Raw genomic sequence first — 24,237 nt, forward strand, 5'->3', positions numbered from 1 at the left:
AAGTCATTCGCAATCCTTCCCTTCCAATTGTGAAATTTTGAATTTATACAAGGCATTCCCACATCCAAACAAGAACTAAGAGCCAATGAACAAATGCGCGACGAACAAGCACTTCTGATCGAATCCCAATTTCAGGTGATATGATAAGATAGGATATAATCCAAATACAGTTCAGACCACTGTTCTCAGACGAGACATACATATCCCTTCCTTCACTTTACTTTCATGCTCGCAAATTCCCTTTTGCATATCTACAATTCAACCTCCGTACAATTGTCCAGCTTTACCGACTAAGCAGCTTGCGCAGACCCTTTATTACTAGCAGGCTCCTCCTTCTTCTCTTTGGAGTTACCGACCGTATTGGCAACTACCAAATTCCTGACTCTACTTGCCAAACTGGAAATATCGTTCGCGCCGCCTTCTCGGATCTTATGTTCTTTCCTCTCTCTAGGTGGTGCTGCCGGCGCCTGTGTGGAAGGTTGAGCAGGCTTACTTTGGGATTGGGATTGGGATTGACGATTTGCTCCGCTGGTTTGTGCTTTTCCACCTCTACCACCACCACCACCACCACCTCTTCCACCAGCTCCACCTCTACCTCCGGACCCAGTACCCTGTTGCCCCTTTCGTTGAGGTTTCTGTACTGTCCTCCAATCATCCGTCGAATCAGCTTTCGAGGTCGACGTCGAAGTCGAAGTTGCTGGTCGTGCCTCTTCGATAGGTGGGGGATTAGCTAATCCTATGGGACCTTTTCTTCCTCCTTGAATTGGGTGCGATTGAGCTTGTGCTTGTTGTTTCACTTCTGCTTTTCGATCATCCAATAAAGACGGTTTACTGTTATTATTATCATTGTTTCCAGGAGTCTGATTTCTATTCTCAAGGGCAGTCTCAGGAGCACTGCCCGACGGAGCAGGGGGAGGGTTTTGCGTAGTTGCCGTAGTGATGTTCTCTGCACTCGATCCTGGACCTTTGCCATCTTCTTCGTCCTCCCTATTCTTGATTTCATCCACTATACTTTCTTGTGGGGTTCCTCCACTACCTTCGAAAGGTGGGAAAGACTGTTCAGCGCCCTTTCCGTTGTCGTTGTCCTTGCCCTGGTTTTGTTGTTTCGCAGCTTTATCCACCTCCTTGAAATCCTCGCCCAAATCCCCATCTTGATCTTCGTTCCCATCTTCATCATCCCACGACATCGATACCTTCTCTCTGCGTTTCTCGCGCCTCTTCTCATTCTTAATTTGCGCTTTCGTCTTTTCCTTCGGATCACTCGCGAATACATTTACATTCTCCGTACTGACTTTCGGCTGAGCGCCAATCTTGTTGGATCCTGGGATAATTGGTCTAGAGGAGCTTCGGGCGTCTTCCTGTGTTTGGCGGGTGGATCGGAATCGCCCGACGTCTTCTTGAGGGGTGAAACCAGGTCGTACTTTCTGTTCTTTCCTGACGCTGAATAGTGATAGTTGTGATAACGAATCGTCAGTCAGGTTGAACGACCATGCTCACTCAAGGTGTTCATGGGAATGTACGATAACAAGGATTGCAGCCAGACATACAGATCTACCATACACCATACACCATACACCATACACCATACACCATACACCATACACAGAGAGAAGCAGAGACACACTCACGTCCCATCCTTCCTCCTAGACTGAGGGATCACCCTTTCCAGAGTCCGCGGATCAACGATGATTCCAGAAGCGGTCTTTTCGGGGTTCAGAGACGGTAAAGACATGTCGGTGCTAGTCGAGGTGCAACACGATGTAAGTGGACAGGTACGAGAATATGATCAAGCAAGCAGGCAGGTGGTAATAGATTACTTGGTCAGCTGTAGTAGTAATACGAGTGCGTGCGAGTAACTTTCAAAACTTCCGGGTGTCACCTCCTCCTTGGGCACCAAGAAAACCAAAACGAAAACGACGTAACCAAGGAACGTTCAACAGTAATCGGAATCAAATTTGCATAATCAATTTACTACTAAATCACTACGATGACATCAGAATACCATAACATCCTAAGACTCGGTTAGAATCACCACATTCCATGCCACCTCGTTGCAGAATTCGACGTGACTGCATTTTAGGTATTATAGTATCACTTCGAATCTCAATGTTGTGTGAGGGTACATCCCTTTCCGATGACACATTTCTCTTCCCCTAAGACCATTTCGCGCCGTCCGCCCGCTCGTTTTGACACGCCTTCCACTCCACATCATCCCTCTTTTCCCCCTGACATTTGCCCTTCCTCCATTACTCCTCAGCCGTTCCGCTGTCTCGCCCCTTATTGAGCTTTCAACTTGTCTCCGGTCGTCTGCGTACCTTCAGGCTCATCCTCATCGTCCGATCGATCATCATGAAGGTCATTGTAGAATACCGCTCTGTGACGCAGACCACTGTTAGCTGATTCCATCTCGATTCCTCTGTTTCCCAATGAGACCACAGGTAGAGATAGGTGAAGGACAAGGACTGGCACCCACTTGATGAGAATCCTCCAGATGAGGAAATACCAGAACAAGTTGATCAGTTGAAGTAAGAAGATAGGCACGAATACCTGCCACTTCATCCACCAGTCCAGCCATTTGTCTTCCTGCGGTGCGAATCGAGAACGTTCTTTCTCCGGGATAAGCTGGTATTGGGTGTATACTGACCATAAGATCCAAATGTTCAAGTAATGTCGGAAATACCTGATAAATGCGCAAGTGTCAACGCAGTCCACCTCCCGATCATTGGGGTACTTTGGTGATATCGATGCTCACGTCCAGACACCGACGAAAAAGGCGAAGAATGGTGGAGAGGCCCATTCAGAGACGTAGTTAACGCATTTTGCCAGCTACCAAAGTCCTCCTGTCAGCCGACAGCTGACAAACACAGGCAGAATTGTATACTCACAGCCAGGAAGATATCGGATACGTCCATGGTAACAAAAACGGAAACACCAATATAGGTGAGCTGGTCCATCAAATACCGTCAGCTGCGGAGGTCCCTGGGCCATCGAGATTGACAGCTCACGTAGATGTTATAACTCCATCCGATCAACCAGAGGGTAACAATGTGCTGTTCAGATGAGATGTCAACGACGCTGAATGAATCCCATCGATTATTTTTGAGAACACGTACATGAGCAACGAGCTCTCTAAAATCCTTCCTTGGCTTCTCGATCTTAGCAGCCAATAAGATAGTCTGTTGAATCCAATAAGCCGCCTGCATGAGGTAATACGTCTTCAACTCCCAAGTCATCTGCTTGTGCGGGTAATCGATCCAGAAGTACTCGGTCTTGTACCCTATGATGATGCACATTAGCTTTCGTCGTAGACCTATCAACTGGAAACTCACACCAAGTGGGGAGCCCTCTCATCACGAACTTGGTTTAGATGATCAGCTTTTCCGCCGTTGCATATCTGAGGATGACATAGCTCACGATACCAAGAGTACCTAGGACTGTGAAGTAGAACACGGCGTAACCCTCTATTCAAGATCCCCATAGTCAGTAAGTCCTGCTCTCAAGGAGAACCCCGAGAATGGCAATACCCCAACCTACGTTCAAGGAACCTCATAATCTTGTTCCCCTTGATACCTAAAGCGATAGCCATCGGTCGCAGGATATGGAGAGTGACGAATTGTCGAACGCTGTCATACCACATGTCAGCTCACATCGTTACATGACAATGTTGCAGACCTCATACGGGAAGCAGGACTATGAAGAGGCGGAGACTCACAAAGACCAGAAGATGACATGTTGAGCTAGGAAAGCGAAATCGTAGATACTCTTCGTATACGTCCCATTGGGCTGTTCTCCCGATACCCAGAGAAGGTATGTGAAGGGGTTGGGCGTATCAGGCTTCAGTAGTCCATATTGCACCAGAAGTTTGTGGTTCCAATACAGTATAGGCGCGACGATCATCAAGATGAATGCGGAAGCTGTGTGCGTGGGTCCGATTTCAGTCCAGATGTCAAGTTAGCGGGTGAAATTCTCATCTCGCTGGAGACACCGAGATAAAGCCAGAAAGCGAAAGAGAGAGAGAGAGCAGGAAGGAGGAGCGAGAGAAACAAGGGCTCACAAGGAACCAACATCCATCTACCAGTCTTGAGGTCGTCCCAGAAACCTTTCGAGACATAATTTTCAAGTAAATCATCTTTACTTGATTTGCGCTTTTTGGGTCGTGGTTTGCCTGATAATGGTTTAACTTCAGATATGGACGTTTCGCTACTGCGTTGACGCATCAATATCTGCTCCCAAGTCAGAATGTCGTAAACAGAGCTGGACGCACCCATAAGATTGTTCTTGCTGTTGATTCAGCGGAATCTGTCTGAAATGCAGATCATCCCCTTATCAGGATCGTCGTCATAGCTCACTGCAAAAATAAAGTGTGAGTCGTACTCACTTGAGAGCATTCGTCACACTTGAGCTTCTTCTTCGATTGGCCTTTCGCTGTGCTTGAGTAGAAGAGCTAGACATCCTGTCTCCTCTATACTTGCTGAGGTATGTACACAATGCAAGGCGAAGATCTACCAGATTGACAACAAGAATGAAAAGACAACACAACACAAAAAGGTCGACGAATGTTTTCACTGTTGGTGCGGTGACCGAAACGCGTCAAGCTCTTGACCGAATTAGATAATAGGCTGATTGGGCACGCAAATCTTTCTATTGACCTGTTCCGAGATTAGCTTGCAAGCTGGAAATGCGTGACCCTTCGGTCTTCACCTGATCTCTCTTAGCCCGGCTGAGTCAAGCTCGGGTGCACAAAAGAGGATCGTCATAGCCTCCCCAGCAGAAGATTGCATGAGAAGCAAAAGTTATTCATGCGGTCCCCCCGACTGTCCTCCACCAGAGAAATGGATCTTCCATACAACAGCTAGACCCTCCTTTGGGCCACGTGGAACGGACCTCGCCGATCATCGTGACTCGCGCGCGCCACATCGTATCGGTGGCGATGTGGCAGAACGACAACACCCTTGTCCAAGCCAACAATAGACCATTCCTTGCAATCCCTTGAATGGTTTTTGCTGTTCCTTTTGAGTCTGCAAAGAGATATATTGGGCCAGACAAATGGGAAACCATCGGAGGGTTGGCCGAGTGGTTATGGCGGTGCATTCAAGTTAATACATTAGCTTGGTTCAAGACGAATCAGAGTCGCACTTCGAAAGAGCAAGGGTTCGAATCCCTTACCCTTCATTAATTTTTTTGTTTTTGTGCGGCTTATGTTCCGGCGTGGGCTATGGTGGATGATGAGGATGACTTGTATCAGGCGTGTGACATGTCTGGAGGGAATCGTCAGCACAGAAAGAAAGCTTTCGCACGCCCCATGAAGGAACGCAGGTGCACATTCCTCAAGGATCTGTGCAGATTGGAAGCTACACTTTCTCGACGATATTCTTGCCATAACATGGTCGATGTTTCGGAAAGAGTTTGTCCCGATGGCTTACTGCTCCGATGCGAGACCCCTTCTGGCCGCACGAGACGTCCGCTCTCGATCGTTTGCCTTATAATTCCAGCAGAGCAACGATGAGGAGAGGATCGATATCAGCTTGAATCGTTCGGACGGAAGATGATACGATTACGGATTTTGTTCTAAGCGATGCAGTCCGCCATCCTGTTGTTTTCCATTATTGGTAGCGTACTTCGCTCGATACCTGCTGTTTGTCAAGTGAGCTCACAAGACGGGCGTCTTACCCGAGTAGGTCGAGTGTCCAGGAGTCAGAGTTTCCCCGTCCCTCGATGTAGCGATTAGGTCTACCCCGGATCGCGACTTGTCTTGCCCTTTCTGATCTGTCTAGACTCGTCTCTGTTTGGCATGGGTATGGGTATGGGTAAGCGGCCTAGAAGTCGCTCGGTCAGTATTACCAGTAGTCACGAACCGCATCCTTTCCGGACCATCGCCGTGAATCCTGATGCGCCTATGCGCCCCAGTCGTTGACATAGACTCGGTAACTCTTGCAGCTGAGGACGATGTCATCGAAGCTTGCCTGTGAGAGCTCGCATGTCCTAGGCGTGTGCGAGCAGTAGCAGCTCCTGATTGCTGTAGCAGGTCTCTACGCGACATAGGCGCCAAGAAGCGACCAAAAATGCCGCTCAACAATTCGAGGGGATAACTACAGTTCGAGACTCGCCGCCGACCAAATGAGGTTGAACGAGGTATGGATCGAGTTGCCCGTCCGCAAGGCCCGTACCAGCAACAGGCATGAGGTCTGCTCGCCTTCATCGTTGTCGGTTCGCGAGGGGGATTCAGTCCAGACGCCGCGAGGGCTTTTTTGCGTCTTCACCAGTCTGTTGTTCTGTTTTCGGAACATGCAGGCGCTTTGAACTTGACCGAAGCCCCTAACGCTGGAGACTGGATGGCTGCCGACATGGAAGCGTTTGAGCTACACGATCAGTGAGATCGCCCGTTATGCGTTTCAAGTAATGATCAGGTACATCGATCTGGCCTTCAGCCACCGATCATGCATCACTCCTGTTTTTGCCCTGTGGAACCCTTGCCTTTTCAGAGTGCGGCTCTAAGTTGTCTTGAACAAAGCTAATTTGTTAAATTGAAAGCACCACTGTTACCACTCGGCCAACCCTCCGATGGTTTCCCATTTGTCTGGCCCAATATATCTCTTTGCAGACTCAAAAGGAACAGCAAAAACCATTCAAGGGATTGCAAGGAATGGTCTATTGTTGGCTTGGACAAGGGTGTTGTCGTTCTGCCACAACGCCACTTGTACTGACTTTGTACGCAGAACAACAACATTCGCATCAAGCGGCTACTTCTTGTCGCACATATCTTCCCTATGCGGTATCACCAATTGCTTGTGATATCTCAACAATCATGACTCGAGATATACGATATACACAATGCATGAATTGTCTATACTGTGACTTCGCCTTCCTTGGCCGACACATCTTCCTTTGCTTCTGTTCCACCCGATATCCTCCTCAGCAAGACAGCGGTGGCTCTTCTGAGAGCTTGAGATTCCTCTGGAGTAGCCGTCCCGCACCCTGCCCAGCGGACTTTAAGGTTTTGGTCTACCAGATATATGTACCCCAATAGCTTGTTATCGATGCCCAAAGGTGAAGTTATCTATATCACAGATGGACAACGTGGATTGTCAGTCACCTCATCCCTTGATGTCGTTTGATCCGGATACCTCCATGATATCGGTCATGTGTTAAAGCGAAGTTATGTTACACGTACGTCCATGGAAGACCAATCGCCCCCTGAGATCATGTAGCTCCCCCATCTGTCTTCCGGTACTATCCTTTTGAGGGAGGAAATGAAGAAAGACACTAGTAATGATTTTAATTTGTTCTCTTGATGATTTATCTATCGCAGCAGTGAGTTTGGTCAGCCGCCCGCCCAACCAGGATAGGCAAGATTGTGTCAGTGAGGTAGGGACGATTTGGTGAAGAGAAGGGGGAGGGGGGCGGAAGAGCGGACGAGCAGAGCGTCGGAAATAAGAGGATCAGGTCGGGTAATCGATGAGAAGGGGGCAGGGTGAGGGGGGACAAGAGGGAGGGAAGGAGGGAGGGGAGGAGGGAGGGGAGGAGGGGAGGGAGGGAGGGAGGAGGAAGAGGGAGAAGGGAAGAGGGAAGGAAGGAGGAGGAAGAGGGATGGACAAAGTTGAACTCCGGGTGCCCAGCTACATCCTCCAATACAGGCTGGGTGAACGATTGCTCGTGTTCCTGAATCAAGTCGCAATACATGATGATCAGCTTCTCCTCAGTCTGTTGACCTTTACACCTAAGCACTTACCTCAGACAGCCGCGTCGCTATAACCGACACCAACGTCACTTTGCCCCTCAGCAGGTCCGTCGTGTGCACCTCGTTGCCCAGTAACGATTTGCCCGATATATCAGGGAAATACAAGGCTTTCTGCGATCCCCTCCTTTGCATCAGCGCTACCGCCTTCATTTGCCTTTAAGTTCCAAAGCAGCAGTATACGCGAGGGGCAACGACGTAGATGAAGGTACGAGACTCACATCTTCCCGTATCAAGACGTTCGGGGCTATCCATAGTTTACCACCTCCGACTCCCTTCGCCCTATTGTAATCGTGGAAATACCCTTGCGTGGCTTCTTTGACCCTGCATCACCGGTCCAGGGATCCATCAGCTCCATCGAACACCTCCTCAGTCTCAGTGGTCCTTCGGAATTGGGTCACACCTGAGGCTACGCCGCACTTCACTCACAGAGCTTTCCGTTTCGCTTTATGCCTATCATCGTCCAATAACTCCTGTTTCCTCTGAGACCACGTCTTATTTGCCGAAGAAGGGTGTTGCAGTACTCCTAGAGGTCTCGGTAAAGGTGGAATAGGTTGCGGTCCAGATTTACCTTTTCCTTTCGCTTGCACATCTCGAGTTACCTTCTCAGCGCCCTGCCTGCTTGATGACGGAAGGCTGGTGTGGGGCTTCGAGCTCGACGCAGCATTTGGGTTCGAGGTAGCTGTTGAGGTACTTGGTTGTCCGGGCTTCGGAGCGAATAGGGTTGATTTTGAGGCTGAGGACACGTATCTAAGACCGCTCAGCGGAGTCGAGAGAGCTCGTACTGGTAGTCTGGGCGTCATGCTCGGTGATTTCAGTCAGATGAGCCAGATATGATCGGCCACAAAGCAGATATATGTTGGCAAGGGCAAGTATTCTTAACTTTTTGTGAGCGTTGTCGGTCTTTCTCGGCACAGCGTGTGGTGAAACGGCGATCGCCGCTGTTTTACCTGTTGTTGAGTTACACCTCGAACCGATGGAACAAAATGAACAGCCGCATGAACAACGTCAACGACATTCAATATCAAGACAAGTCTCTCACTTGCATCACGACCTCAGCTGCAATCGAGCGACCCATCTCACCGCGACAAGCCGAGAAGCGGAAACAACGTCAAAATGATACGTATACCTAGACCGTCCACTTCGTCTCTCGTGCCCAGGGTAAAAGCGATTCAATCCTCGCCGCCAATATTGAGGAAAGGTTATGCCTCGTCTTCTTCTCACGTAAGTCTGCGGATGTGGGTCAACTTCAAATGCGGTCAAAAAGCTGACATACAGCGCACACCTGCAGATCCTATCTCCTGCTTCCGTCGTCACAACCTTGCCAAATAAGATACGAGTGGCCACGGAATCTCTACCGGGTCATTTCCACGCAGTGGGAATCTACGTAGATGCCGGAAGTCGATTCGAGAGTCAACGGACGAGCGGTATATCGCATCTGCTCGATAGGCTGGCTTTCAAGGTGAGTCTCTGAGGATCGAGGTTGAGAAGAGTGTAGCTGATGTGTCCGAATCGGTTTCGGGTTTCGTGGAATAGAGCACAGACAAGCATTCAGATGAGGAGATGACCCGTCTGATAGACTCGTTGGGATCTCAAGTAACATGTTCATCCTCAAGAGAGACAATAATGTATCAATCCACCGTCTTCCCTCAATCCCTGCCCTTGGCTCTCGAGCTAATCTCATCAACCATCAAACATCCCCAAATGACTCCGGAAGAGATCACAGCGCAGAAAGAAGCAGCAGCATATGAGATCAGAGAGATATGGTCGAAACCGGAATTAATATTGCCTGAAATATTCCACACGGTCGCCTTCCAACAGAACACCCTTGGTATGCCTCTTCTGTGCCCTGAGAGCCAATTGAGTAAGATTGGTGCTACGGAAATTAGAGGGTTCATGAAGGATTGGTATCAGCCCGAAAGAATGGTCATTGCAGGTGTGGGGATGCCGCATAACGAATTAGTCGAACTTTCTGAAAAATTCTTCGGCGATATTCCTTCCACATCAGCATCAGCGTCAGCCTCGACATCGATACATTCATCGCTACACGCTTCGACTCAACCACAGCCTTCCGGTAGTAAATCCTTCGCCACTGTGTCGAACGTATCAACGCCTTCAGACTACAATGAATTAGTGAATGCCAAAGCGGTCTACACTGGTGGAGAGCATTACATAGAAAATGCGGAAGATCAGCTTGTCCATCTGCATATCGGTTTTGAGGGACTGGGTATACATGATCCTGATATCGTAAGTATTGCCCCCCTTCTCGATCAGGAGCAGGGCTGAGGAGACGCTCAGTATGCTTTGGCCACATTGCAAACGCTATTAGGAGGTGGCGGGAGTTTCTCAGCAGGTAGGTAGTATCCTGCTCTCAACCTCAATGTCGCTGCGTGGGAGCTGAGGAACCCTTCCTCGTTGTACAGGTGGACCTGGAAAAGGGATGTACACACGACTATATACCAAAGTCCTCAACCAACACTACTCTGTCGACTACTGCGCAGGATTTCACCACTGTTATGCCGATTCCGGATTGTTCGGGATCGCCGCTTCAGTGTATCCGCAATTCGCCCCTAGGATAGTCGATGTCATTGCTGGTCAATTGCATTCGTTGACAGGTCAAATGTTTGGCGGGATCGAAGAGCGGGAATTCAAACGAGCGAAGAACATGCTGAAGAGTACACTTGTTATGGCTTTGGAGAGCCGTCTGACAGCTGTCGAGGGTATGTCTCCCCAACATTCCTCACTACCACTCATACTTGTGATCCTAAGGAGACTTTGAAAGGTTTGAGCTGATGGTGATTTACCTTGAACTCATAGATCTGGGTAGACAAGTACAGATCCATGGACACAAAGTACCCGTGGAAGAGATGTGCTCGAAGATCGACGAGTTGACCTTGGAAGTGAGTGCAGCATTTTCTGCACGCTGTCCACCACGTCGGGCCTTCGAAGGGGAACCGGAATTGACTCTACCTTTCTCCTAACAGGACTTATGGAGAACAGCAAATAGGGTTTTACGACCGACATCTTCAACATCAAGGCTGAACTACGGCTTGGGGTCTGGGAAACCTACAATTGTTGCGCAAGGTCCTAATTTGAGCGCTTTGGGAGATGTCAAGAGGACGTTGAGGGAAAGATGGGGATTGGGCTTGTAGGGCTTTCTAAGAGCCATTGTGACTATCGGCCTCTTGGCGAAGCCGGCTGAGATGGATCGCTCGAATCCAAATCAGATACATTGTATTTCTAGACCTTACATTGCATTTATCATGTATGCACTTTTCAACTTTGCCCGAGAAAGACGAGACTGAGACAGAGTCAACTTCCCCATGTGTTAGGAATGTGAATGATGTCATTTGATAGGACCGATCGCGGGTGTGGAGGTGGTCCATCTGGTACACCGTCAGTCGATCTGAATTGAATGTGTATGAGTTTGGGATGTGAGCGATAGTTGTCTCTGTTCTTCATTCTAAGAGCTTGTATATCTATCATATGCTTCGATGTCTCGCATATCACCCAATCAATATTAAACCCAGCTGCAGAATGACCACTCCGCCTAACAGCAACAACAACAACCGCGACGGCGTGTCCGCCTCTTCTCTTGGCGAATTACACAATGACCCCTCTCAACTCGTTTACGATCCATCCTTGAATCTTTCGGAAAGACACTTGAGACACGCTGCATTGGTGCTCGATATCTTCCAGGGTAAAGGTACGATGACCAAGATCAACGATAACTTTACGGAGGACAGTATCTACGAGGACCCCGTGGCGATTGGACGTGATCGACATGAAGTCGGTGAGATTCTTTTCTTTTCTTTTCTTTTCTTTTCATCCACGCGTATATACGCAGCTTGGTCTTTGGCTGACTGAGTAACTCGTGCGCCTCATTCCGACTCGCAGCGGGCCAATTACTACATATCCCCACCGTCACATCCAGCACCAAAACCCGCAAATTCAGCATAATCTCCCTCACCCCGGGGGTAAGCACTACGACGGGCTCCAAGAGAGAAGTCAAGGCCGATCTGATCGAAGTGGAATTCAACCATGATCTGAACTTCAAAGTTGGACCCACCTATAATCTAGATACCACCCTTCAGATATACAGTACAGAGGAAGGTATAGTCCGATTACAAGATCGACCGAGCGATAGGATACCTGATAATGGGTTCGCAATGGTACGTCTGACCTCCTCGTAAAGTCCGGTTCACTGCGGGCCATCTCACCTCCATTCTTCGATGTCACTCTACCAATTGTCCCAGATCAGATGCGATCGATTAGATTGACTCAGATCAAACATCGTTCGCAATTCCCTTCCGACCCATTGTTCAATTTTTGGTTGATGAGCTGATCCTGACTCTGGCGATGATATAGGCTCTGCGAAAGTTGAACGGGGTAGTCGCTCCTAAAGTAGCTGGAGTACCGAAGAATCAGAAAGAGGACGCTGAGAAAGCGCTCAAACAGGGCATATAGGTTCTAGTTGACTTAGTAGAGCGATAATGTTTCGATATTTCGTGTCGACATCGATGGCATATGCAGAAATATGGAACAATTAAAAGGGAGACGTTAGATATTACAACAATTCGTCCGTTCGGAAAAGATCGATATCAGAGCAATCTGCGGATCAAGCATCACTCTGTATGCCCTCTTCCTGCCTCATCCGCTCTCCCAACTTGAGATACTCCTCCAGACAATCTGGATTTCGTAAAGTCGCAGGATTGATACTCGACACCGGAGCACCGTTGATCAGCTTTCTTATCGGCACTGAACACCATCCATAACATCAATTGATCAGTCGTCAGCTGTATGAACGTAACGCTTGCAAGGTGCAGGATTGCAAGAGATCAGTGTGCATATGAGCATGACTTACCTTCTACCCGTTTATTCGTCAGTGTAACAGGTATATCCGAAACCTGAATAATCTGCATCAAATTATCGTCAGCCTTCTACCAGTATGGCAGGTGAATGAGCAGCCTAGCTAACCTTGGCTGGGACGTGTCTTGCACTTCTAGCTAATCTAATATCCGTTCTGATCTTCTTGATCAATGTATCGTCTAATGTTCTAGTCTCTTTCATCTGCGGACAGATCATCGCACGTTCAACAGACGTCGATCTCAGGCGGATTGCAACGCTGCTAGACTCACCTTGACAAACAAAATGACCTTTTCGTCCGCTCCTCCATCCACCATGAGACCCACTACAAGAGTTTCCTCTACTCCACGGTCCGCATACTCATTGGCTTCCAACACAGAATATATGTCTGTTGGTCCGAACCTGATTCCACCGGGGTTGAGAACCCCGTCTGATCGGCCAAGCATCACTATGCCTCCTGAATTATTCGATCGGGAAGGGGTGATCTTGACACTGAACGATATGTATGATCAGCATTGGGCGAAGAATGAAAATGCCGCGCAGATAAACAACTACCACGGAACACGTACTAGTCGCCATGGTCTGGGTGCAGCAAAAGACGATCAGCTCAAAGAGTCTACATATCAGGTCAGATCAATGAAAGTGTCCTTCAACTCACACCAAATACCTTTAGTGCCCTTGAAGTAACTCTCCTTGAACCGCCTTTTGGCCGCTGTAACATCTTCGTCCGGGAACCCGTATCCCACCAAAGGCCAGAATCCCAACGGTTCAATCGGGAAAGCTTTCCTGCATATCAATTCTCCAGGCTGATTGGGCAGTCCATCTGTGTCGAGGGCACTACCATGATGATCATTGAGATCAAATGCAATCAGCTGATTGTCCTCATGAAAGGACGGATTTGAGAACGGCACCTACAATCCCAACATTCTAGATTGGATCTCGCCCCTGTACACAGGTAAAGAAGTATTCCTGCCTGCGAAAACGGAACAGATGTCCGTGCCACCTACACAAGCCAGCACCATTGATTGTCAGTAAATTATGGCATGTGTATAGAGACGGACCAAGCTTACCAGTGATACTCCCTACCAATACATCCTTCTTGACTTTCTCGTAAATGAAGTCAAATAAAGCACCTGGAAGAGGACTACCAGTACTCAGGATTTGTTTCAAACTCGACAAATCATGATTGTCTTTCGGAGAAGGATAGGTTTTCGATATCACTTCTATCCATTTTGCCGATGTGCCAAATATGATTATTCCCAGCTCATCGATCATGTTGAATAGATATGCTGGATCTTTCAGCGGCGATCCCTCATACAGCACGATCGTCGCTCCTGTTGCTAGGCCCGAGACGAGGTACTGGAACATCATCCAGCCGCTACAATGCAAATCGGGATAATGGTGAGATTTTGTACCCCACGACATGATTCTGCAGCACAGGGATATCGCTGCTACTCACGGCGTTGTGTAGTAGAAGTAGATATCCCCTTTACCCATATCCCCAGCTAGATGATGTTCCCTGAGCGAGTCCAAGAGCATCCCACCTTGACGATGCTGTACTCCAGAGTCAGCTCTTTAAAACCCATCCTGACGGCATCAAAATGTACAGCTGACTCACCACAATTGCTTTTGGTTTGCCAGTAGTCCCAGAGGAGAACAGTATCCATATCGGATCATTGAAGTCCAGGCGTTCAAATATCGTCTTTCCTTCTGACGCATCCAACCACTCATCCCAATCTTGCATCTTCCCTTCGAGACCGTCATGTGAAACCAGATCCTTTGGCAGATGTTCAATCAACACGACTTTCTTCGGAGGCGTTGACAACGATCCCAGTAATTTAGGTAAGAGGGGTACCAGCGGTCTTATCACTCCGTTGTAGACGACTCCGTTGGTGAGGAACAAGAAAGAAGGTTGAATCTGATCTAATCGCTCTTTCACCCCATCTAAGCCGAAGTCCGAGGCTGCACTCGAGAATATACAGCCTAGACTCGAGCTTGCCAGGAGTAATATCGTAGCTTCAAGAACGTTTCCGCCCCAGTAAAATATCCTATCCCCTTTCTTGGCTCCATCACGTCTCAAACTTCTCTGTGTTTTCCCCACCAAGATATCCAGATCGCGCCATGAAATGCGTTTGGTCGAAGGCTGGTAGGTAGACGTGGACTCTGAGGTGGAAATTACGGCGATCCCATCTGGATTGGGAAGACAATGTCGAAGTTGATTCTCAGCCCAGTTCAGCTTACTTCCTTCGAACCACTTTGGATTTTCCTCAGGACTAGCTCCTTCGTCTACGATGTGACCGCCTTTCTCGCCGGTGACGTTCTCCCAATCCCAAAGAGCGGACCAGAAGTCTGCTCGATGGGATATAGACCATTCGTAAAGGTCTTGATAGTTGTCCAGTGATAGACCGTGAGTCGAGTTGATCCGCTTCCGAAACAAGGTGGTCTGAGATTGAGAGGGGTCAGACGGGGTCCAAAGTAGGTCTGTATCTTCGGAACGGATTGATGTCATTGTCAATCCGAATAGCTCATTCAACTATTCAACTAAGCAGTCGACAAGTATCTCTCATTGCATTGACATAGAATGGGCGTTGATGACCATCTCTGCAGCTCATCAGCTTCTCGATCCCCTTGTTGTCGCTCAGTTGAACAGCTGGACATGACCGGTAAAGCCATCATCCGACCGGGTGCTCCGATGACACGTGATTTCAGCCTTTCAGCGAGCCTAGCTATGGAGATGGTTATTCAAGCCTGATATAAGATGGCGTAACAGGTACGCGTACGCTAAACACAGCCTCCCTTTCTTACCCTGTCGATCACTTATTACCCCACAGCAACAACGTGTTCGCGTTAGCCTGCATTTTCTCTGCACATGACGTTAATTTCTGGGCTTTCGGTCTTTCTTTCCCCGTATGCTACCAATCAATACTTTGTGTTTGCGCGCAGTCAACCAGCTGGAGTTAATTGCCAAGGGCTAGAATAGGTTCTCCCCACAGCCTTGGGGCCAAACAGTCTCGTCGATCAGTTGCTTCTTGTGGAGAATTATGTATACCTTGTTCTTTGCTTCCCGAACCTTGTTTTCTTTTTGCAATCTGTTTCGCGTTGTTAACGACATGAATAATGGAGTTGTATTCGGGTTTGACCGTTACTCCCAAGTTTCGCTGAGCAATTGGAGTGCCTAAGACACTTGGTGTTACTGTGTGACTGACACGAGTAGTATGTAGTATGTAGTATGGGGTGTGGGTTCTCACACAGCCCGAATCCGAACATGAATGAAAGAACAGATATCAACATCCAAACAACATTTATGATTTTGCCTTCCCTTCTGCTGAACACTGGTCGGGACATACATTCTAAAAGGCTTAAGCGACAAAAGACAAGGAGTGATAACCTCAACTTCACATCGCACCGCAAACACGAGGACCAGCAGACAGCTTTTCAAGTCCTTTGTGGAAGTACGAAGCAGAACCAAAAGCAAATGCAAACATCAATCAATCCGGCTTACAAAGCTCACTAGTACTGCATCCACCGTCGTGTCCACCACAAGCTCAATACAAATACCGAAGCGTTCTATTTGGCCACCAAAGTCGAAGCCAAAAGACCGCAAGGCAACCCAGAGACAAATACCATATCATTCGCCATCACGCACCACAAAGTCTTCTTGGAGCTATACTACATCAAGCGCCGACTTATAGAAACAAGACCTACCGCCGCCGCCAAGATGAAACCCAGTCCTACGTTGATACCTCGACTCCTCCCCATCTTCAAGCACTTCCCTACCGCTCCTGCGTCAGCGACCGCATCGTCATCGTCATCGTCTCATGTCGTTGTCGTTCATCCTCCCCTGTCCAAGTCATCCATGTGGGAAGGCATGCAACATCGAGAAAGAGATGGAGATGGAGCTGGAGATGAACGGCATCAGTGGTGGTTAGCCAATACTTTTCAGGTCAAGCCAAAATCGCAGACATACTTCGCAACGGTGAATAAATAATCATCCTTTCTTCTCTCTTCCTTCCTACTCTACCTTGCTGTAAGCTCACAGCGTAATCAAGAGTATCGCACTCCCCTCCCTAAATGCATAAAGGCATAAAGGACTATAAAGCGCTGACCTAGTGAATGATACTGTATCATTCAGCATTCAACCTCAACTTCGACCCCTCAAAACAATCACATCCACTTACAGTCCTCCTTGAATTATCATCATCCTCATCCTCATCATCAGCGTCAAATGCAATATCACCCATCATCGATATATACTTCTTCCACCCATCTCACTCCCAATATACGGTTCAACGACAGCGTCGCGTCCAACGACCAAGCAGGGAGACAGGGTACAAGTACGAATGTGCCCCCGCCTACTATAGCGTGGAACGATCATCTCTCGATGATCTAGCCGTCGTCAATGATTTTCCACTGGCGGTGTGACCGTTCTCCCCTCCCTCCTCGTGAGAAATTCGCGTCTCTCTTTCTTGCCATGGGATCACCTGAAAAGCTCACAACGAGAGCGACTTCTGCGTCTGTACGATACCTTTCATCAATCATTCATTTGTACTGATACCAGTTCTACCCCAACTTCTTCATAATAACCTTAAACACGCAGTGAGAGTGACAATACTATACACGTAATTTATTTGTTGTAGCTTTTCACCCAGTCTACGTCATGTACACGTTTGTACATCTATACCATCTTTATACATGTTGCATGAATAATGTGAGATCAAACTTTAACATGTCCTGCCTTATCCCATTCCACCTCCAACTAAGCTATGAGAACCCCATCGTACAAGTATACCGAGAAAAGGGTATATAGACAAGATAAGTGATGATGGTGATTTGCTATGCGGGGTATATAGACCTATCTCATTTTATGCTATTCTCTTACTGTCACGATTCCAGATTAGACCTAGAACAATCTTCTCCAGATCTCGCTTCCAACTCTCTTTCGCTCAGCGGCAGCGCCTTGATCACCACTCATAAGACTCTTATTTTCGATAGCTCGTCTTCCGAGGAAAGGCATGACTTCGGCTAATTTACCATACGCGATGTACTATATCAATCAAGAATCAGTGGGTCATCCTTGTTTCATGCGCTCTATTTTGATAACACCGTAATGCTAGAACGAAGGGAAAGAGAAGACAACTCACCTTGATAGCTACGGGTCTTCCATCGAAAACGAATTTACCGGCCATCTTATCCGTCAAATCATCCTTCATACCGTACAATTGAGCGACTCCGACCTTTCCTTGCACATCCTCTCTCAATTGTAACCTTCCATCGGGCAGTTCAGTGGCAAGACCAACTTGCTTGAGACCGTCACAGATGAGATCGCATGAATCGGGATTATGGGTACCGAAGATAACGCTCAGTGCTAATTCGGGTTTGGGTCCTGCCAATTGAGTTGAGAGGGTAGAAATTACCGTATTGAGCGATCCATTGTAAGAAGAATCCGTTGCAGGCTTACTGTAATCACCGGAGTATCCGTTAGCCCGACCGTAAAGTTTCGGTTGGAGTACGACGGAGAGTGGATAAGTGGAGAGATAACTCACTCAGCCCAAATGGGATCAGCGCCCTCTCTACCTTCTTTCTTCCACTTCTTACGCTCTTTATCAAAGTATGCTCCTCGCACAAGCTTTATACCCAGAGCATAGTCGTTGTCTTCGGCGTGCTTGAGAGCAGCGATCAAATGGGTAGGCTGTCGGGTAAGGTAAGATTGGTATGTGCCGCTGCGATAGCGAGGAAGATGACCTCGGATAAGCTGCTGTCGTCCGAGATACGCGACATTGGGGCGACTCACTAGATCAAAGGCCCTCTCCATGATTTGAACTCAACTGATGCCTTTGGAGGAGGTTTGTTAAACTCCGCCGAGAGCAAGGTCGTATAAGCGTCCAAGGCAGGTTGCATCCACGTGTACTCTGCGTCAACTAGCAAAACGATTCTATCATATGTGAACGTATCAGCTTATGCCCCTGAATGCGCTGATCTTGTCGGAAGGCAGGACTTACCCGTTATCCTTCGCGACTTGACCGATTTTCTTCAATTTGCCCCACAGGTTGGACAACTCTTCCAAATCCCCCTTCTTGAGACCCTCGTCGGTGTGTAAAACACCCATCGACCCTAAGACACCGTTCAGGGATAAGAGTTCTTTGCCGTCTCCCATAGACGGGTCGCGAGCTACAATCCTGGCATCGGTAGATTGCGGTGTACCAGGGTAAGGGACTTGCGGAGGGGAGTTGGATGAGATTGGCTGAGCAGAGTATGTCAGAGGTCGACACCTGAGAAGGGTCGTAGAGGCTCTCGTGAGGATAGGAGGGTCGATAAGACCGGTCTGAGATGATGCATTCTAGTCAGTGCTTGCTTCGACCATGAAGCCAAAAAATTATTCGTTTTCGTTATGATGCACTCACAACTTTCAAAGCGAAACTAGTTGCCCCACGGTCTTTCTCAGGTAAGCTCCTCTCAAACTCGCCAGATTTCTCCAATGCTCTGAACACCTCTTGTAACCTCTCTTCTCTGGCCTGTTCCTCCAAGTCCACCTCTTCCGCGGGAGCGGCTCCAAGATCAGCCTCGGCAGAGTAATTCAGCATAGAAGCCACGCCCCTCTCGTGCAAGCTCTTCATGGTCGTCAGACATTCCTCGACGTTCTCACCGGGTACGAATTGGCCAAAGAACGTCAGGCGGACGATGTATTCGGTCAGACCCTTCAGACCGGGAATGAAAGAATGAGTGAAGGAGTGTAGTATGGTAGGAGAATAATCGACCAGCCCAGGGGTACATATAAGGGTGTACACCAAGTACGATCGGATCAGGGATGACAACGAGGAGGCCTCGAGTGATGATAGCGGTTTTGCGGGTTTGTCTTGGTCGTCTGAAGGTGATTCGGCGGAAAGAGTTGGCATGATTAAGAGAGATGCGGGAATGCCGATCAAAGCGTATGGTAGGTATTTTCTGGATGATGATTTCCCGCTTGATGAGCTGCCGCTAGAGGTGGATGTTCCGAGCGAACGGAGCCGGGTCGATGAAGAGGACGAAGAAGGTGTACATCTCGAGATCAATCGAGGGCGAGGTGCGTTTGCGTGTCGAGATAAGACTCTGGAAGACCGGGAAAGGATCGGTGAGATGGACATTTTACTTTATGGGTCGGTGAAGTGGGAGACGCCGATCAAATTGCTGCTATGATAGTAGAGAGTGGGGAGGTCTTATCCTAACTTTGATCAGGATATCTGAAATGAATTGAAGTGCCTTTATGCGGATGTTGTTGCGAATACCTCCAGCTCAAGATAAATCTAAGACTTGAGAGCTATGTTGACGAGATTCCAATTTTATGGAGAATCGGGATAGCCTGAAACTATTCTTCTTGTATCACTGAACTCGTCGATACTCCTATACACATGTACGTATCTCGAGGCTATGACACAGAGAAGATAAGGAAGCGAAGTGTGTCAATTTATTTGGGATGATGGTGGTGCGTCAGATGACGATAAGGGAAGTTGATTGATTGTCCTCTGTCCCTCGGTGGTCAGACGACGTCTTTCTTTCGGAAATCGTCCTAGGTATATTGCGGTGGTGTCTGTGTCAAACAATGTCAAAATAAAGGACCCAGCAGACCTTCCTTTGTGCTAGTCGTTGTTAAATTACAATTACTCTAGTAGAGTAATTATTTTGATTTTTCCAATTTGGTATCCCTTTGAACTCCTTTGAGTCAAGTGCCCCTCTTAAGATTCGTTTGATTTGACAGTTCGGTATCGGTTACCTTCGGACATATGCGCTTCAAGACAATTTCTTTGACCTTCTAGTCAAAGTCACGACATGCTAAATGCAAACACTTGCCAGCTTTCTCGGAGCCCGCGGTCTAATGTGTGCAAGTGTAGCACGAAAATCATGGCAAGCACTGCTCGGTGTATCAAGTTTAGATAGCAGGCGGCAATTCCGAGCTTAATCAGGAATTAACGATCGGCAAGCAAAGGCAAAAGGTACAAAACCCGGAGACGGACAATGCGTTTTCAGGGGATAGGGATTGCCGAATGCACGCTAAGACCACGCGGTTATTTAGCTTCCTCAGTTTTTTGCAGAAAAAACTCTGACGACCCTCCTTTCACTGCCACTGCAGAGCGGATGGTAATTGAAACCGTCAGACACCTTGGATACGTGCTACATATGATCGCACATGTACACGCAGTGATACGGAAGAAATGGATTGAATGCTCGAGGGACCGACGGGGAATGACCAAGACTGGTCAAGGCAAAAAGGTCTGCGCGAGAGGCAGGACAAAGCTCATAGAAGCGAACCTTGAGCTTCGATTCTTGGGCTTATCGTTGGTTCATCGGCTCAGCCGTCTGCGCGCGGCTTTGACCGAGATACGTAATACCAAAGAAGAGTTTTGAGGGGCACCCCGTCCAGATTTCTCAGTGTGGAGAGATATACTAACATTTCTCCAAGGATGTGATCATCGGCAATACGGTACATGGGTTATACAACACGAAACGGGTGAAACGAGGTCTGGCAATCGCCGAACTAACACCGCTCGAAGATCCTAAAGAGATCCGGGAGATTAGCTACCATATTGAAATCTCCCATCTTCGTCTTTGGCCATTCCGTATATCGTCTGAACGACGGGAAGAGGACGTGTTCAAGTTGCCATGATTGATGATTCTTTTCTTCCGCGGATGGATGAGCCTCGTCCCCGTCCTCGTCCTTGTCAACGTCACTCTGCGATCCACAAGGATGATCTGAGAAGGGCCGGGGAGAGTAGAAGAACGCTAGTTCTCGTAAAAACGTGGCGAAGCATTCTTTCTCCGATTCCCAATTCACCTGTTCGAAGGACAAAATAAGTCGCATCAGCTTGGCGCAACCCAATAAATTTGGTTGCAGAACCTACGCGAAAAGCGGCTCACCTGCGTACCAAGACATAATAAGAAATGGGGCAATCGATCCAAATTGGGCGTGTACCCCTTCAAAAGCATCGGTAAAGTTTCGATCTGCCCTTCGTCGGAGATTGATAGAGAGAAATATTCATCTATCATCTCTTTCTTTTCCATCAAAAGGTCGAATATATCCTATTCAGATATCATCAGCTCCAATCCGCTGATTGGTGGTTGAGAGATATTCAAGATTACTGACCTGTACCACGTCGTCAACATCCAGACCCGCATCCTTCAGACCAACTTCATCTGCCGCTGCCAGATTCAAGAGATCCTTCAAGCTCGGAGGCGGTTCAAGACGTAATCTATGAAAGGCGCCAAATTGCCTTAATCCGATATGATAGAAATGCTCGTCACTACATCGCCACAAATCAACATGCGAATCTCAATTGGGTTTAAAGTAGCACTTACGCTAAAGAAGCATGGTTGACAAGATACAGCTTCGTACTGTGTTGTATCAACGACAAACATAACCTGGTGTCGACTATGCCAACAAAGGCATGCCGGCGAAGTATCTCATTGAGGTCTGTACCAGCTCGTCAGTCAGCGATCTTTTGATCGTCTATACAGAACCTGACTCACCAGTATTTCCGCCCTTTTTCGCAGCTTGCCTCAGTTCCTGTATACTATCGAATTCGCATCGACTTTCCGGAATTTCCTTCTCCTTGCCCTTCCCCTTTCCCTTGCTATCTCCATTCCCTGCGTATCCGTCATTCCACAAAATTCCTCCCTCATCAATGGGTTCTTCCTCCTCATCGTCGATAGTCAAAGGCTCTTCGGCACTGCCCTCCACTACAGCACGTCTTTTTGCGGGTCGAAGACCGTCCAGAAGCTGAGTGTTCGACTCGGCAAACCCGGATAGCTGACTCGGATCGATGACAGTCACCATCGAGTCTAAAGTACGGTTCGAAGGGTCCATACGGACTTTGTAATTCGGTGCAGGTTTTCTGACAGCCGGTTGAGCAGAGGTTGACGATTCTCCACGTTTCTCATTACTGGGCTGTTGAGCTCCCGGAAGGAGGGTCTATCACAAAATTGTAAGTCAGCAACGTTGATACGTACGCGTCGTCCGGCTCACCTGGACGGAGAATGACCGAGAAGTGTTTGCGCCAGCTAGCGCGGCTTGCACGACTCCAATGATCCCGTCGATCATCTCGTCTTCATTGAGGAAATGGACTTCTGATTTGGTGGGATGGACATTGACGTCGATCTTTGCAGGATCGATCTCTAAACTACTCAGACGCAATACTTGTCGGCATACCGATTGCACGTCTTGTGGGAGACTTGGACTGACCTGAGATATACCCATGGACTGGCTCCTTTCGGTAAATAGGCAGTATACAGCGCATCAATCGCTTTCTTGATTTTGGTGGACTCGACGAGTCGGTCTGACCGATATCCACTTATGCAGTCAGTATATGTCGTAAAATGTCAACTGAAGATATACGTGCTATTGATGAACAAAAGCCAACCGCCTTTCCTAGCCCAGTTGCTGTTGGCGTTGCTGACCCATCCACTACATTTCGCAGACAGCTTGTCCTCGGGCTTCAACGTGGTAAGAGGGATCTCTAGGAGTTCATTGGCTAACGAAGGGGTATATAGATTGGCTATATTCGCTCGTATGTTCGAATTTACCGGAGTAGACACGTCTGGCAGAGAAGTTCCTGCCTGTGATCCATCGAATGCGCTTAGTGATCCGATGCCAGAGGGTTGAATGTAGGGAGACGCACCTTCTTGCATATCCATGCTACATGAGGGTTGTGTACCGCATATTTGGTGATTACATCTAAGACCCTCGTATATTCGTCTGAGGGAGATTTGAAGGCTCTTTTCCTCAATGGCATATTGTAGAACAGGTCTTCGGCCTATCAGCAACTGTTAGTGAGCTTGAAGACTATCTGGAGTACGAATATGATTGAATGAGTTGGACTCTCACCGTTATGACCGTCCCGTCATTCGCTGCTGTGGGCTTGGGCTCAGCGGGAGCACCAGGCTTGGAGGGTATAAGCTGTCCATCTTGGTAGATCGCTCTGGTGTGATGAAGCTCGTCGATCAGTTTACAAATGTCACACGGATTTGCAAGAGGCGGATCTTGCGGGGGACAGGATGACTTACTTCCATCCACATCCATCATTTTTGGTCTTCGTGACCACCTCAACATGACTAACATAACTTATACTGGCCAACGCCTCGCCCCTGAACCCGTACGTGTGTAACGACTGTAGGTCCTCGAATTGAGCGATTTTCGAAGTAGCGTATCGTTCGCATAGAAGGGGTAAATCCGCCTTGTTGATACCGTGGCCGTTATCTGTAATTTGGATTGATTTAAGGCCGCCGTCTTTGAGAGTGATCTTGATCGAGGAGCTTCCTGCGTCGAGGGAGTTTTCGAGCAATTCTTTGATTGCATTAGAGGGTCGATGGATGATCTAGAGAGCCAGTCTGGGTTCAGCTTATGCATGCACAGACGTAGATTGTATTTCAACCGAGACTCACCTCGGCAGCTGCGATCTGGTTGATCACGTCTTTAGTCAGTTTCCTGATCGGTTTGGGCCCTGCGGGCTCATGGTTGATCGCCTCAGCCTCAGCGTCATCGTTCCTGCCGCTCTGGTCGACTTCCATGCTGAGCTCTGTTATATCATAGTGGATCTTGATGGGCTATGTTTGGGTGTGCTGGTACACCATCTTTTGACGACTGAGTGTGCATGTAAGTTAGCAACCCG

At 48.2% G+C, this 24,237-nt stretch overlaps 9 protein-coding genes across 9 annotated transcripts; 3 read left to right on the forward strand and 6 right to left on the reverse strand.

Annotated features, from left to right (window-relative positions):
* Positions 1-290: 290 nt before the first annotated feature.
* I303_105755 (uncharacterized protein) lies at positions 291-1,732 on the reverse strand (the record flags this gene model as incomplete). Its single annotated transcript, XM_018409068.1, has 2 exons — positions 291-1,440; positions 1,629-1,732. 2 exons carry the CDS (start codon positions 1,730-1,732, stop codon positions 291-293), a joined length of 1,254 nt encoding a protein of 417 aa, XP_018261340.1.
* A 545-nt stretch (positions 1,733-2,277) lies between these two features.
* On the reverse strand, positions 2,278-4,452 carry I303_105756 (uncharacterized protein; the record flags this gene model as incomplete). Its single annotated transcript, XM_065969236.1, has 13 exons — positions 2,278-2,374; positions 2,474-2,680; positions 2,753-2,826; positions 2,886-2,945; positions 3,006-3,050; positions 3,114-3,277; positions 3,330-3,357; positions 3,415-3,461; positions 3,535-3,623; positions 3,713-3,914; positions 4,055-4,203; positions 4,265-4,303; positions 4,379-4,452. 13 exons carry the CDS (start codon positions 4,450-4,452, stop codon positions 2,278-2,280), a joined length of 1,275 nt encoding a protein of 424 aa, XP_065825308.1.
* A 2,392-nt stretch (positions 4,453-6,844) lies between these two features.
* On the reverse strand, positions 6,845-8,538 carry I303_105757 (uncharacterized protein; the record flags this gene model as incomplete). The annotated part of the gene is made up of 6 exons (XM_065969237.1): positions 6,845-7,057; positions 7,172-7,287; positions 7,374-7,659; positions 7,730-7,849; positions 7,957-8,059; positions 8,165-8,538. The coding sequence occupies 6 exons, from the start codon at positions 8,536-8,538 to the stop codon at positions 6,845-6,847; spliced, it is 1,212 nt and encodes a 403-aa protein (XP_065825309.1).
* Positions 8,539-8,851: 313 nt separating this feature from the next.
* On the forward strand, positions 8,852-10,887 carry I303_105758 (uncharacterized protein; the record flags this gene model as incomplete). Its single annotated transcript, XM_018409071.1, has 7 exons — positions 8,852-8,959; positions 9,027-9,197; positions 9,272-9,982; positions 10,034-10,088; positions 10,159-10,455; positions 10,553-10,635; positions 10,720-10,887. 7 exons carry the CDS (start codon positions 8,852-8,854, stop codon positions 10,885-10,887), a joined length of 1,593 nt encoding a protein of 530 aa, XP_018261343.1.
* A 385-nt stretch (positions 10,888-11,272) lies between these two features.
* Positions 11,273-12,202, forward strand: I303_105759 (uncharacterized protein; the record flags this gene model as incomplete). Its single annotated transcript, XM_018409072.1, has 3 exons — positions 11,273-11,528; positions 11,633-11,907; positions 12,104-12,202. The coding sequence occupies 3 exons, from the start codon at positions 11,273-11,275 to the stop codon at positions 12,200-12,202; spliced, it is 630 nt and encodes a 209-aa protein (XP_018261344.1).
* A 151-nt stretch (positions 12,203-12,353) lies between these two features.
* On the reverse strand, positions 12,354-15,110 carry I303_105760 (acetoacetate-CoA ligase; the record flags this gene model as incomplete). The annotated part of the gene is made up of 10 exons (XM_018409073.1): positions 12,354-12,493; positions 12,600-12,651; positions 12,713-12,805; positions 12,874-13,093; positions 13,171-13,183; positions 13,260-13,438; positions 13,517-13,604; positions 13,672-13,979; positions 14,061-14,155; positions 14,220-15,110. 10 exons carry the CDS (start codon positions 15,108-15,110, stop codon positions 12,354-12,356), a joined length of 2,079 nt encoding a protein of 692 aa, XP_018261345.1.
* Positions 15,111-16,319: 1,209 nt separating this feature from the next.
* Positions 16,320-16,991, forward strand: I303_105761 (uncharacterized protein; the record flags this gene model as incomplete). Its single annotated transcript, XM_065969238.1, has 2 exons — positions 16,320-16,577; positions 16,734-16,991. 2 exons carry the CDS (start codon positions 16,320-16,322, stop codon positions 16,989-16,991), a joined length of 516 nt encoding a protein of 171 aa, XP_065825310.1.
* Positions 16,992-17,501: 510 nt separating this feature from the next.
* I303_105762 (uncharacterized protein) lies at positions 17,502-19,722 on the reverse strand (the record flags this gene model as incomplete). The annotated part of the gene is made up of 6 exons (XM_018409074.1): positions 17,502-17,645; positions 17,743-18,058; positions 18,145-18,321; positions 18,393-18,533; positions 18,601-18,923; positions 19,003-19,722. The coding sequence occupies 6 exons, from the start codon at positions 19,720-19,722 to the stop codon at positions 17,502-17,504; spliced, it is 1,821 nt and encodes a 606-aa protein (XP_018261346.1).
* A 1,388-nt stretch (positions 19,723-21,110) lies between these two features.
* Positions 21,111-24,136, reverse strand: I303_105763 (uncharacterized protein; the record flags this gene model as incomplete). Its single annotated transcript, XM_065969239.1, has 12 exons — positions 21,111-21,407; positions 21,491-21,652; positions 21,717-21,873; positions 21,929-22,043; positions 22,100-22,541; positions 22,596-22,749; positions 22,812-22,905; positions 22,969-23,185; positions 23,248-23,382; positions 23,454-23,547; positions 23,633-23,943; positions 24,011-24,136. 12 exons carry the CDS (start codon positions 24,134-24,136, stop codon positions 21,111-21,113), a joined length of 2,304 nt encoding a protein of 767 aa, XP_065825311.1.
* Between the last annotated feature and the right edge of the window lie 101 nt (positions 24,137-24,237).

The sequence above is a fragment of the Kwoniella dejecticola genome, chromosome 7 (genome assembly GCF_000512565.2).
Source record: "Kwoniella dejecticola CBS 10117 chromosome 7, complete sequence".
Classification (NCBI taxonomy): domain Eukaryota; kingdom Fungi; phylum Basidiomycota; class Tremellomycetes; order Tremellales; family Cryptococcaceae; genus Kwoniella; species Kwoniella dejecticola.